General features: G+C 36.1%; 1 protein-coding gene across 1 annotated transcript; it reads left to right on the plus strand.

Annotated features, from left to right (window-relative positions):
• The first annotated feature begins 9,434 nt into the window (after positions 1-9,434).
• Positions 9,435-12,064, plus strand: LOC112521817 (trihelix transcription factor PTL-like). The gene is made up of 2 exons (XM_025130809.1): positions 9,435-9,835; positions 10,676-12,064. The coding sequence occupies exons 1-2, from the start codon at positions 9,435-9,437 to the stop codon at positions 11,898-11,900; spliced, it is 1,626 nt and encodes a 541-aa protein (XP_024986577.1). The 3' UTR covers positions 11,901-12,064.
• Positions 12,065-12,881: the final 817 nt, after the last annotated feature.

Raw genomic sequence — 12,881 nt, forward strand, 5'->3', positions numbered from 1 at the left:
AATATTTTTTATTTTCAATTAAAATAAATTTTATCAATAATTTTTTTAATGTAAATACCTTTTATAAATGTAAGTACATTTTTGTTATATTTGTTTCATTTTATAAATATAAGTACTTTTTTTGTTCAAAAAATGTTTAGGAACTTAATCGTTGAAAATATGAAAGTTCATTAGTTTTTTGCAGATTTTTTTTCCAATATTTTATCATATTAACCAGTTTTATAGGTCAAAATGATGTATCTAACAGGTTTTAGAAAATTCAAGGAGTTATTTAACATGTTTTGAAATGTTCAAGGATTTATTTGTTCCAAAAAATTGTTCAAGGACTTAATCATTCCAAACACTAAAGTCCTTTGGGTTTTTTTTAGACTTTTCCCTTAAAAAATTTACATCTTTTTTTCAAAATAATTTAAAATTCTTTTTTCTACGACAATCTAAAAAGATGATGATATTGAACTTTTTTTTTTTTGCTTGATTTAAGAAATACATATTTTATATTTCTCAAATAATGACATGGAATTTATTTTTTGCTTGGTTGGCTTTAAAAAGAATAACGCTATAAAAGGGGGAGGCAGTGTGGGGAGAAATGACAAGAAGGTAAAGAAGGAGAAATGACAAGAAGATAAAAAACATCGATACTAAGATCGGCTAGAACAAGATGATATAAAAAAAACTTGATTCTAGTCAGTATTTTGTAGGTCATCAGGTAAACCAGGTACTTAAAAGTTTGAAATTTTGCATCTTAAGTACTGAAATGATTGTTTTAAAAGTATATTATCTACAATAGGAATTATACTAAAGTACATTACATTTTCATGTAATTTGCCTAATTATAAAGGTTAATTAGATGTTAAGGGATAATTGAACTTTGAAGCTGACCATATATAGTAGTTGACTTTTGGGAGAATAAAACCATTAATCAAACTGTTGATCCTCTTTCATTGATTTGATGATAATCTCCTTTACCTATCGAATTATAGTGTTTCTGTTTATTCAGTTTCAGCGAACATCACTGAGTCTGTTCAGTGATCGTTGGACATGCATTGTAACTCTCCAGTGACTGTTATACTTCAAGAAGACAAAACTCACACCAAAGAACCTTCAGCAATGTCGAAGACAGAAACTGGAGAATAAAGACTAGTGCGCTCGTGATTTGAAACGACATTCAGTGATTACAAGCTTGTCAACATATGTGTGAAGACTGCACAAGTTTTAGTGAATGCTGAAAAGACCTCCAGCGTCATCCCAGCATTCAGCGATCAAATGAAGCTTATCATGCACGTTTGTTTTTGTCTTGTCTTTCCACACACTAAGAACAAACTCATACATTTTCCAGAGTATAGTAATGTATTGAGCCACTCAGTTGACTCTATAGTGCTCACCAACTCTTTGAAAAGATGTATGCTCATGAAAAGACAAAAAAGGACTATTTTCTGTAGCAAATGACAAACTTCTCTCTAAAAACTTGACACGTGTTGTGTACCTTCTGAATTGCATTTAATGCAATGTGTATAAATAGTTGTGTGTTCTCTACTCAATTATCACTCTTCTTCTTGAAGAAACTTACCCAAGAAGTTATGTCTCTCTCTGCTCTTTCTCTAAAGAGAAATAACCACTTTGAACAAGTGAATAACACTTTACTCAGTCTTTAATTTTTACAGCAAATATTTTCACTTTGCTAAGAGTAATTGTGTGTATCTTTAGATTATTTAGATAGGTTTGTTTACTTTATCTTTTCCACAAACAATTTGTAAAAAATTTATTGATCCTTCTTTATCAATATATAATTTTTAAAAGTGAAAGTTTTTGTGTTTATATTCATCCTCCTTGTTGATCCTCTTTCTCATTGATTTGATGATAATCTCTTTTACCTATTTCGAAGTATTATGTTTTAGTCTTTCAGTTCCAACGATCGTCACTGAGTCTGTTCAGTGATTGCTGAACAGACTATTGTAAATCCTACAGCAACAACGATACTTCAAGAAGATAAAACTCACATCAAAGAACCTTCAATGAAAGTCGAAGACTGAACCTGAAGACTAGTGACTAGTGCGTTCGTGATCTGAAGCGGCATTTAGTGATTATAACTTGGTCAACGTATGTGTGAAGACTGCCCAAGCCTCAACGAATGCTGAAAAGATCTTCAGCGTTATTCCAGCATTCAACGATCAAATGAAGCTTGTTGTGCAAGATTGCTTTTGTCTTGTCCTTCCACACACAAAGGACAAACCCATACCCTTTCTAGAGTCTAGCACGGTACGAAGCCGATTAGTTGACTCTATTACCCACCAACTTCATGAAAGGATGTCTGCTCATGAATAGACATTTGTACTATTCACTGTAGCAAAAGACAAACTTTTCTCTAAAAAAGCTTGACGCATGTTCAACCCCTACTGTATTGCATTAAATGTGCATTTAATGCAATGGGTATAAATAGATATGTGCTCTCTCCATGAAGAGATACTAATCCTTACGTGCATACGTGAAAGAACACACACATCTAAGAACACTCACGCTTATCTTCAAGCAAGTTAGAATCCCTCTTAAGTATTCTAAAAATTCTTACCTAGAAAGAACTTATTTCCTTCTTTATATTTCAACAAATATTTTCTCTTTGCTAAGATTTTCTGTGTAAACTTAGATTGTTTTAGATAGGTTTTTCTTTACCTTATCTATTTCCGCATACAATCTTGTAAAAATCTGTATTGATCTTTCTTTATCAATATATATTTTTAAATTTGAAAGTTCTTTGTGTTTGTATTCATCTCTCCCTTCTACAAACTGTTTCTATAAAGTTCTTGTAGACCCAACCGGGACCAGCACCCCCTCTTTTACAAATTGTTACCTATAAACTCTTGTAGATCCAGCTAGCACCAACAAGTGGTATTAGACCAGTGTTTGCTTCTTGTGTTGTTTTGTTGTTTTATTGGCATTTTATTATCTTTCTCTAGATAATTATTCCTTTACAAATGGCTTTACAAAACACTATCACTCACTTTCATGATAATGGCTCTCTTGCTAAACCTCCACGTCTCATAAGAGACAAGTTTCGTCTCTGGAAGAATTAGATGTCTCTCTTCTTGGAAGGTGTGGATCCTGAGATTCCATACTATATAGAAAATGGACCTTATGTTCCATATGCTATATCTCCAGCAGTTCCTGCAAATGCCACGACTGCCACGATTCTTGAATGGCAGATTCCAAAACTCCCTCATCAATTGGGTGATGAAGACAAGAAGAATATGGCTTTAGACACTCAGGCGAGGTCTATAATAGGCATGTCTCTTCTTGAAGAGGTATATCACCTTGTGATGAAGCTCAAAACCTCGAAATCCATGTGGGACACTCTATGTGTTCAAAGATGACAAGGTTTCTCTTGCAGGTTCTCGTCTAGAGAACGTGTATGTCATCAATATGGATTCTCCTCTAACTAAGAATAATTGTTTTCTCTTTAAAGCCTCTTCAGACATCAACTAGCATGGCACAAAACGACTATCTCATCTCAACTTCAAGACGCTGAAGGAGCTGTCTCGAAAGGATCTTGTCACTGGCCTTCCTCAACACTCCTTTACAAAATAATCTCTTTGCTTAGTGTGTGAAAAGGGAAAGCAGACAAAGGCGAGCTTCAAATCTAAGAAAGTCTATTCAGTGACCTCTCTTTTTCAACTATTGCACATGGATCTCTTCGGTCCAGTCAACATGCAATCTATAGCTGGAAAGAAATATACACTTGTCATTGTTGATGAGTATTCCAGGTACACTTGGGTCTTCTTTTTTAGATCTAAGAGTGACGCACCTGAAGAAATTATCTCATTCATCAAACGCATAGAAATACTGAACAACATCAAAGAAGGTCTATAAGGAGTGATCATGGCACCGAGTTCAAAAATGGTACTATTGATAACTTCTTTGACAACAAGGGAATCTCACACAACTTTTCATCTGTGATAACTCCACAACAGAACAGGGTCGCTAAAAGAAGAAATCAAACAATCATTGAGGCTGCTCGATCCATGCTCATCCAATCTCGTCTCCCTACTCAATTCTAGGCTGTAGCTATCAACACTACTTGTTTTACTCAAAACTGGTCACTGGTCATCAAGAGATTCAAGAAGACAACTTATGAACTCTTTTATAGTAGAAATCCTTCTCTCAACTTTCTTCACATATTTGGTTGCACTTGTTACATTCTCAACAACAGAGACCAACTTGGAAAGTTCGACTTCAAAGCTGATGAAGGAATCTTTCTTGGATATTCTTAAGTATCCAAAGCCTTCAGAGTATTCAAAAAATGACGAAAAACTATAAAAGAAACTATCCATGTCACCTTTTGTTTGTCCCATATCTTTGATCAATCTTCAATAACATTAAGAACAATGGCAATCTTCATGTAAGAACACTTGAGAGAAAAAGTCAAATGGTCAATGATAGTATATTTCTCTCAATTATATGTAATACAACAATTAAGCTCTTAACTCTAAAATCCCTTACAAGACCTATTTATAGGTCAAACTAAAACACAAGAGTCAAATTCAACACATGACTTACAAAGTCAAACGCTCTACAAATACAAAATAAATATTTCAAGACGGATACAATAATACTCTAAAATTTAATCCTAACATTCTCCCCCTTTGGATTCAGGCTTGAAAGAATTTGTACACTTTGAATCGCTTTTGAAACTTTGACGCTTTAAGCACTTTATGACTTCTTAAAATTTTCAAGTTAAACTTCTAACATTCTCCTCTTTATGATATGCAAATGATCTTCTCTTGAGATAAACTTTCAAATATTCTCCCCCTCGAATGTATAACAAAAAAAATCTCTTCTTTTCACAATAAAGAACTGTAACAACAACAGTCTTCATAAATAATCTTCAAGATATATTCTTCAAAGAACTTCTTCATATAACATTCATTAACATTCTCCCCATTGAGAAATCTCTTTCAGTAAACTCTTGTTAAAATGAGATCTTCACACTCAACTCCCCCTCAAATATTGTTGCACAGAATAATCTTCAGTCATCAGTCATCTTTATTCACACTCCATGAGTCTTGCCGATTCCCGATCTTCAGAATTGAATATTTCATTCATTACATAATATTGCCCCTTATGATGAAATGAGAAACATTTGCATCATACATCAGAATGAATGGATCATTAACATATGCTTTGTCAATTCATAAAATTGTAAGTAGATCTTTTCAAATCCACTTGTATAATCTTTTCAGATTATGAAGATGGGCAAATAAAATAACCAAATTCAACATATGAATTTGTTAACAATCTTATAAAAAGATTGGCCTGTGAATATAACAAATATATTCAGTACAACGAATGTACTTCATATATGAGACTCTTTAAGGTTCATCTCACWAGGACTTCCATTCAATCATCGATATCTTATAAAAAGTATATCTATGAATGTTACGGCAAAATAACAAATAAATTGAAAATTTTGTGTAGTGTAAAAAGATGAAGCAACATATGCTTCGAAGACCTGACGCTAAAGATTAACAATCGCCAACGAGAAAAGATGGTGCCTTACACTAGGTTCCGGTGCATGGTATTTGCTAAAATCTTTGGCAATAAATACCCCAAAGAAAGCAAAATGCCTATTTACAGGCTTGGGTCTAGAATCTTGTACCACAAGTCTAAACCTATAGATATTGGTATATTTGAACAAATGTTTGCCATCGCTAATGGCACAGGTATGTCCTCTACCCCTTCCTCTTCTCTTCCAAAGGTGGTTAGAATTGAGGCAAACCCCCCTCCATATATCCCTACCACCACCACCATATCCTCTAAGAGGATCTCCTTTCAAGCCACTCTTGGTCATTCATTGCGGGACAAGAAAGCCAAAAAGGGGTTAACCAAGTCCCTGTCTGTTACCTCCCAACATGTTTCAATCATTGAAACAAGCCTTATCCCCAAGTCACACTTTCTTCTACCCCATCTAGCTCTTCAATGATCTCCTCTGACACTATTGTATACGTGGCTCCTCTCCCAACCGCCTCAGTGACTCAAATCACTGAAGGTGTGAATATTAGCATCGCCACTACTAAACTCCCACCCCCACCTTTCTCAGCCATTCTCTCCTCCCCTCCTCCTATAGTCTCAAGGCATGTTGGTGATTCATCAATGATTGTCCTCATTGGTGATAAAACAATCACTACAAAACCTAATGTGGCTCCTCTCAAGGTGCCTTAGTCACAGGAAGCCTATCCTCTCGAAGGCAACCTTGAAAGAACTAGTGTCAATCCTTCAGAGGATGCTGAAGACCCTTCAGGTACTCTACCATCTTCATACCCTTTCATTTCTTCCAACCAAGAGCTTCCTTATGCTCAATTATCTTCTTTTTCAGGTCCTTTTGCTGCAGAATCTTCAGCCATGGAGACTGACTATGATATGGCTGAAGATGTCAAACTCTTATTCCCAGACGTAACAACTGTCTTGGACAAAATGGACAAGGTCCACCAAGACATGCCTATCAAGGAAGACCTCACCTCAGGCCTCTCTATTGTCAAAGCTGAGGTTAATGAGGTGAAGGAGTTGTTGTCGGCGGTGCAAGTTGATGTATGCACCAACACTGAGGCCATCATTGCTTTAAATAGCAAGGTCCATGAAATACAAATCCAGCTTGCGTCGTGGGTCAGATACGGGCGGCTCATCATGCGGTTGTAGCCGCATCTAATCTTGCTGGAGTCAGTGTTTTGATGCAATCCAGAGCCTCTTGTGGCTCTTCTTGAGGTTTAAGCCATCGAAGAACTCCCCTACCTACTGGTATTGATTTGCATGATACGGGTGGCTTAGGTTGCGACTAAACTCGTACATAGGGTTGTTGATGAAGAATTTTAGGGACCAGACCTGTGCTTCTTTGAAAGTGCAATGGCTTCTTTTAGGAAATAGTATAAAATCTCGATTCTAACTGTTTTGAAGGGGGTCGTTTTCTAGAAATTGCATGAAGGACGGTACGATTTTCGGAGGCAAGAACTTCCATCGATTTCTACTTGTCTTTTGGTAAACTTTCAGATTTTGTAATTGCAAGATAGATTTAGCCATGCGTAGCTAAACCCTTTCATTCCTACATTAGTTAACTTCGATTTTGATGTTTTATTACTTTAAAATTTCACTGTAATCGGTTCAAACAAGCTTATTTACTTGATTTTCAATTTTAATGTCATTTTCATTTGAATGTTCAATTAGTGTGATGAATTAATTGAATTTCTTAGGGAGACTTATTAGTCAAAACCTAGATACGTAATCGTCTTCAAACTTTGATAAAGTAAAGGTTGATTTCATTCGGTCTCAATTAGGTTTCCAAATTGATTTCTTGAAATCTTGCATTCAGAGCCTTGATATAAGTCGAGCTTACGAGCTTATGGCTTTTAGTTGGTGTTTTTCTAGTTCGAAAAGCTTAGCCCACCTAAGAATTTGAGATCTTAATCAAGTTCTTATTTGTGATTAAAATCCGGTTGGAGAGCTTACTGTGTAAATTTAAGAAAAAATATAGGCTGTTGGAGCTTGTTAACGGCCATAATCAACTTGGGTTTATTCATTTTTAGACTATTAGAATCAATGATGGATAATAGCTTCTCAACTCAAATCGAACTAAAGTTGGGTTTTTAATTCATCGTTTTAAACTAGTTTTGTTGTATGCTTACTTTAGTTAATCGAATCCAACCCCCTCCCCCCTCATATTTTATTTTTAAGTATTCTTTCTTGTACTTGAATTGTTTGGTTATAATAAGTTGAACCGAGCTTCTGTAGATTCCATTCGACTTACCGCTATTACAATCTATGTTGTAATTAGCCGATAGTTGGAACTTATTATTTGGTGGACTCAGCACCAGTCAAATGGCAAGGGTCTCGCTTAGAGAATTATATTACTGTTAGATTTTGGGATGTTTAAATTTTATGTTTGAACTCATCTTGTAATGTAACCCGGTATGAGACACGTTAATGTAGGGCTCTTAATTGTATTTAGATTTTTTAAGACTTCCGTTTGTAACATGATTTATTAGCCATTATGATTTGGACCATTTTATGTTATTTAATGAGAATGATGTAACACAACTCATGGTGAAAATGAAGATGTTATAATGGATATCGAGGGTGCGCTCCAAAAAATGGCATCATTTTACCACCCAATTTGCAGAAGTTAGTCTTTTATGATCGATGAAGTTTTAATGTTGAAGTTATGGTGTGTAACCTCCCTCTCTTTAGGAAGGGGTACGACACATTATCTGTCCATTAATAGAAAGAAATCATATAAAACGTTGAAGGTACATGCATAAAAGCAAAACAAAGAAAATGGAATCAACCTAACAATTCAGCCAAAGAGGAGAAACAGAAGTCAAATTAATATAATGCAAAGTTAATCAAATCCCTTGGATCCCATAACTAAACCAGAAGGAAGCATAATCAACTTAAAGGAAAACTGGGTAGGAAACATCTCATGATCTGGTGCTCGATCCAACGCTGAAAACTGGGTAGGAAACATCTCATAATCTGGTGCTCGATCCAACGCTGAAATTTATGTACTAGTTTGTTTTGTATCAAATGGTCCAATTAACCAAAGAAAGGTTAAAACAGGACTATCTAAACTTTCAATAATTACTTGAATTCAATCAATTGAAACTTGGGTTGGACTTGATTTGTAGAACTTATGTAGGTCTTTCTTTTATCCATGTGTCACTAAATTTAAACTCGTGTTTTGACGATCTTAAACAATTTGCATCACTTAGAAAGCCGAAACAAAATGCATATGTGAAAGAGAGTAAAAGAAAACGAGAAAAGTCAAAAAGAGGATCCTATGTATTTCAGTTCTGTATAAAATGATCGTATTTCGATCTTCATAATGATGGGTTGTTGTCGCAAATTTACGTACATTCCTTTCTATCTATTTCTATAGTCTTGTAAAGCTTAACATATAGAAAAGAAGGATGTATTTGCTTAATGAGAGGCTCAAATCCGAGTAGGTCCATCCATGAATCTAGTTTTGTCTTAATGTTTCTTGATTTTCTCTCTCCAGAGAGAGAGTGTGTCTGAGAGAGAGAGAGAGAGAGAGAGAGATGAAAGATTGTGTGTATATATACATAGAGTACATACATATTACTACTACTCATCTCTGGTCTCCGTTGCTTGCAATATGCAAAGAAAACAAGAAAACACTCGTATATTCTTCAAAACACACTGAGATGGGTCCAATATTGTTGTACTCTACATAAATTTAGAGCTTTTTCATTTGAAGACACGATCCGGATCTGCCGCTCCTTCTCCTTTCACAATTGCCTTCGACCTTTCTCACACACACACACACTCACTCTCTCTCTCTCTCTCTCATTCTCTCAAGAGAGAGAGGAGGGGTGGGAGCCTTATCTTGGATAATTTATTCAAAAAGAAAGAAAAGACTCGGAAGAAACAAGAAGGAAATGGAGGAACAGTATGGGATCACGGATCTGACTCACTACATGAACGGAAGGCCCATCTTCACGGCCGTCCCACAGCCACCACCTCAGCCTCAGCCTCCTCATGATCTTCACTACGATATGGTGATGTTGGGAGGTGGCGGTGGTGGTGCTGGTGGGATGCTGTTTCGATCTGATTCCACCACTGGTACAGGCTCAACCACTGCTAGTCTTAGTGCCGGGGGTGGTTTAGAGATGGAACTTGGTGGTGGTTTGGAGATGGAAATTGGCGGTGGTGGATGTGGTGGTGGAAATGGAAGGTGGCCGAGGCAAGAAACTCTAACACTTCTGGAGGTCAGATCAAGGCTTGATTCTAAGTTCAAAGAAGCTAATCAGAAAGGCCCTTTGTGGGATGAAGTTTCCAGGTCTCTCTCTCATAATTTTCTGACTGTACCTCTTTCTTGTTCTTCATCATCACCATCACCATCACCATCATCATAATCCTAATCATCACCTTCTTCTTCTTCTTCTCTTTTGCTCACTCCAGACCCTCAAAGACTTGCTTCTATAAATTTTGACTATTGGTTTGTGAACAGCTTTTTACTTAAGAAAAGAATTTGGGGATACAATTTAATTTTAGTTCAGTGAAAAATGGAGTTTTCACTACTTATAAATCTAAATCGAATAACCCAACTGTAAGAATTCAGCAATCAAAATCCGCAAGTATGAAACTTCACACCCACCACTCCCGTGAAGCATTATTACTTGTTTTTCTTTTTTATTTGCTACTTTTTGTATCCAACCATCGATCACCCTTTAGACTTCTGCATTTGTTTCCTTGAGAAAAATAGCCTTTCAATTCATAATCACCATCATCATCATCATCATCATCATAATCATCATCATCATAATCATCATCATCATCATCATAATCTCCTTTTTTTTCCTTTTGTTTTGTGAAGAGCTTGATAATTTCTATTATGAGTCTCCAAGCTTTGTTACAGGTTTTTGACAGTCTTTTCATTTCTTTCGGTTAACTGAAGTAGCTCAGCCTAGAAAAGGCTTACAAGAACCCACCTATCTATTTCTATTTTGTGTAGTCATCAAGACCCCAATTGGGGTTAATAGTATGCACAGACCAATAAACAACATGAAACTTGTACTCCTTGGCAAAAATCACTATCACTTTCTATTTCATTGTCATCAGTTCTCTGATCAACCAGTGATTTAGTTTTATTTTTATTTTCCATTTTTCTTTCTTTCAGGATAATGTCTGAGGAACATGGGTATCAAAGAAGTGGGAAGAAGTGCAGAGAGAAGTTTGAGAACTTGTACAAGTATTACAAGAAGACTAAGGAAGGGAAAGCTGGAAGGCAAGATGGGAAACATTACAGGTTTTTTCGACAACTAGAAGCTCTCTATGGAGAAACCAGCACTAGTATTAATCCAAATCCTAACCCTAACCCAGCTTCATTTCCAGATCCTCATAATCTTAATGTTGAAACTAGTCCTTTCCAAACTCATCCACACCCAAATAATAGTAGTTATCAAGAAGCCTTTCATCAACCTCCCCCTTCCAGGCTGTGTGATAGTCCTAGCCTCTCCAACAATTCTTCTGCTTTCGATACTTCTTCATCGGGCTACAGCAATCCCAATGCACCCATGCCTCCATTCATGGATAACAGCGACTGTGCGGATAGGACAATTAACAAAAGAAGGCTTGGGAAACGGAGTTGGAAGACTAAGATTAAGGAATTTATCGATGCACAAATGAGGAAGATCATGGAGAAACAAGAGGAGTGGATGGAGAAGATGATGAAGTCTATTGAGCAGAAGGAACAGGAGAGGGTTTTAAGAGAGGAACAATGGAGGAAAGAAGAAGCTTCTAGGTTCGAGAAAGAGCACAAGTTTTGGGCTAATGAACGAGCATGGATGGAGTCTCGAGATTCTGCTTTGATGGAGGCCTTGCACAAAATAACTGGGAAGGAATCAAACCATAAATCTTCTCCCGATCATCACAATGATCGCAACAATGGGAAGATTGACACTACTGTCAATCTCACCGGTTGGGGCGAAAATGAGATTACACGACTAATACAACTACGAACAAGCATGGAAACACGGTTTGAGCAAGGTGGGTACATGGAAGAGCTTCTCTGGGAGGAAATTGCCTCGAAAATGACTTGTTTGGGGTACAACAGGAACGGTATATCATGCAAAACCAAGTGGGATAGCATAAATGAGTTCCTAATGAGAACCAAGAAGCGAAAAGAGAATACAAGAAGCTCCAATTCATACACTCACCATAACAACGAATCTCTTTCTCATATCTTTCATCATCAGGTGGGAAGCTATCGCCAAGCCGATGAACGACTGATGGCATCAAATGATCAGCAGAATGATGCAGGTAGCTATAGGTTTCTGATGGGTGATCCGGAGAATATGTGGGATGGCTATGGCGTTAAGCTCACCAAGGGTGATGATCATTAGGTTATGTTTCTTAAGGGTGTGGTAGAATCTTAGAAGTTTGTTGGCCTTTTAGGAATGATGGTTGATACTTGGACTGTTGGAAGTTGATATTTGACCACGTTTCTTATGGATATGAGATGTGTGAATAAGGTGAAATTTGACTTAAGTTTCTTGATTATGATAAATGAGATGCTTCAATAGTATCAGTATGCAAGTATCTAACTCAAAACATATTAGGAATTGATGCTTCAATTTTTTTGTAATTAAGTATCAGTCTATATCATCCCTTATGATTCTATTTTGTTGGAACCTTCTTCATATTATTCACAGTGTGTGTGTTTACTTGCTAAGTGTAATGGGATTCACCAAGTGAATTATTTTATTCGGCTATGTTTGGCAAACTAGTTGATAATTATGTTTGTCGTTGTCTGATAAACTAACTACGTTAATACATATATGTTTGTTGTTGACTGATAAACTAACTACATTAGCTAAAATGAGTAAAAAGGTAAAATATAAATGCCATAATCGAGAAAAAGGTGAAGAAAAAACAGTAAGTCATGTGAAGCAATTTTCAAGAACGACCTTTTAACTTATCAAACAAAGTTTTTTTCCGTAGGTTGACCCGTGTTTGACAAACATACAATCTTGTTTCTTTATAATATATCAACCATCGATTTCATCTCCAACCTCCTTACCAAATTCGACAAACATCGTGTTAATTAAGCATGATGTTAGGGCCTCGGTAATCGGACTCGCCATAACGCTTATTTTGTTTAGTACTCCATTCATTTTATGTCATTCCATTAACATTTATCTTGTGTTTTCAACTCATAGAGTTTTGCAATGATTTGTAGTTACACTTTTAGGAACTAACAAATGTTTTAATTGTTATCTATAAAAACCATAGAATGGGCATTTTAGACTATGTTAAAGCACTTTTCTTGTTACAATGTCTATTCAAAATATCTGGTAAATCAGTTGTTCTTGCAAATATATAGT

The sequence above is a fragment of the Cynara cardunculus genome, assembly GCF_001531365.2.
Source record: "Cynara cardunculus var. scolymus isolate 2C chromosome LG 11, CcrdV1, whole genome shotgun sequence".
NCBI classification, from domain to species: Eukaryota; Viridiplantae; Streptophyta; class Magnoliopsida; order Asterales; family Asteraceae; genus Cynara; species Cynara cardunculus.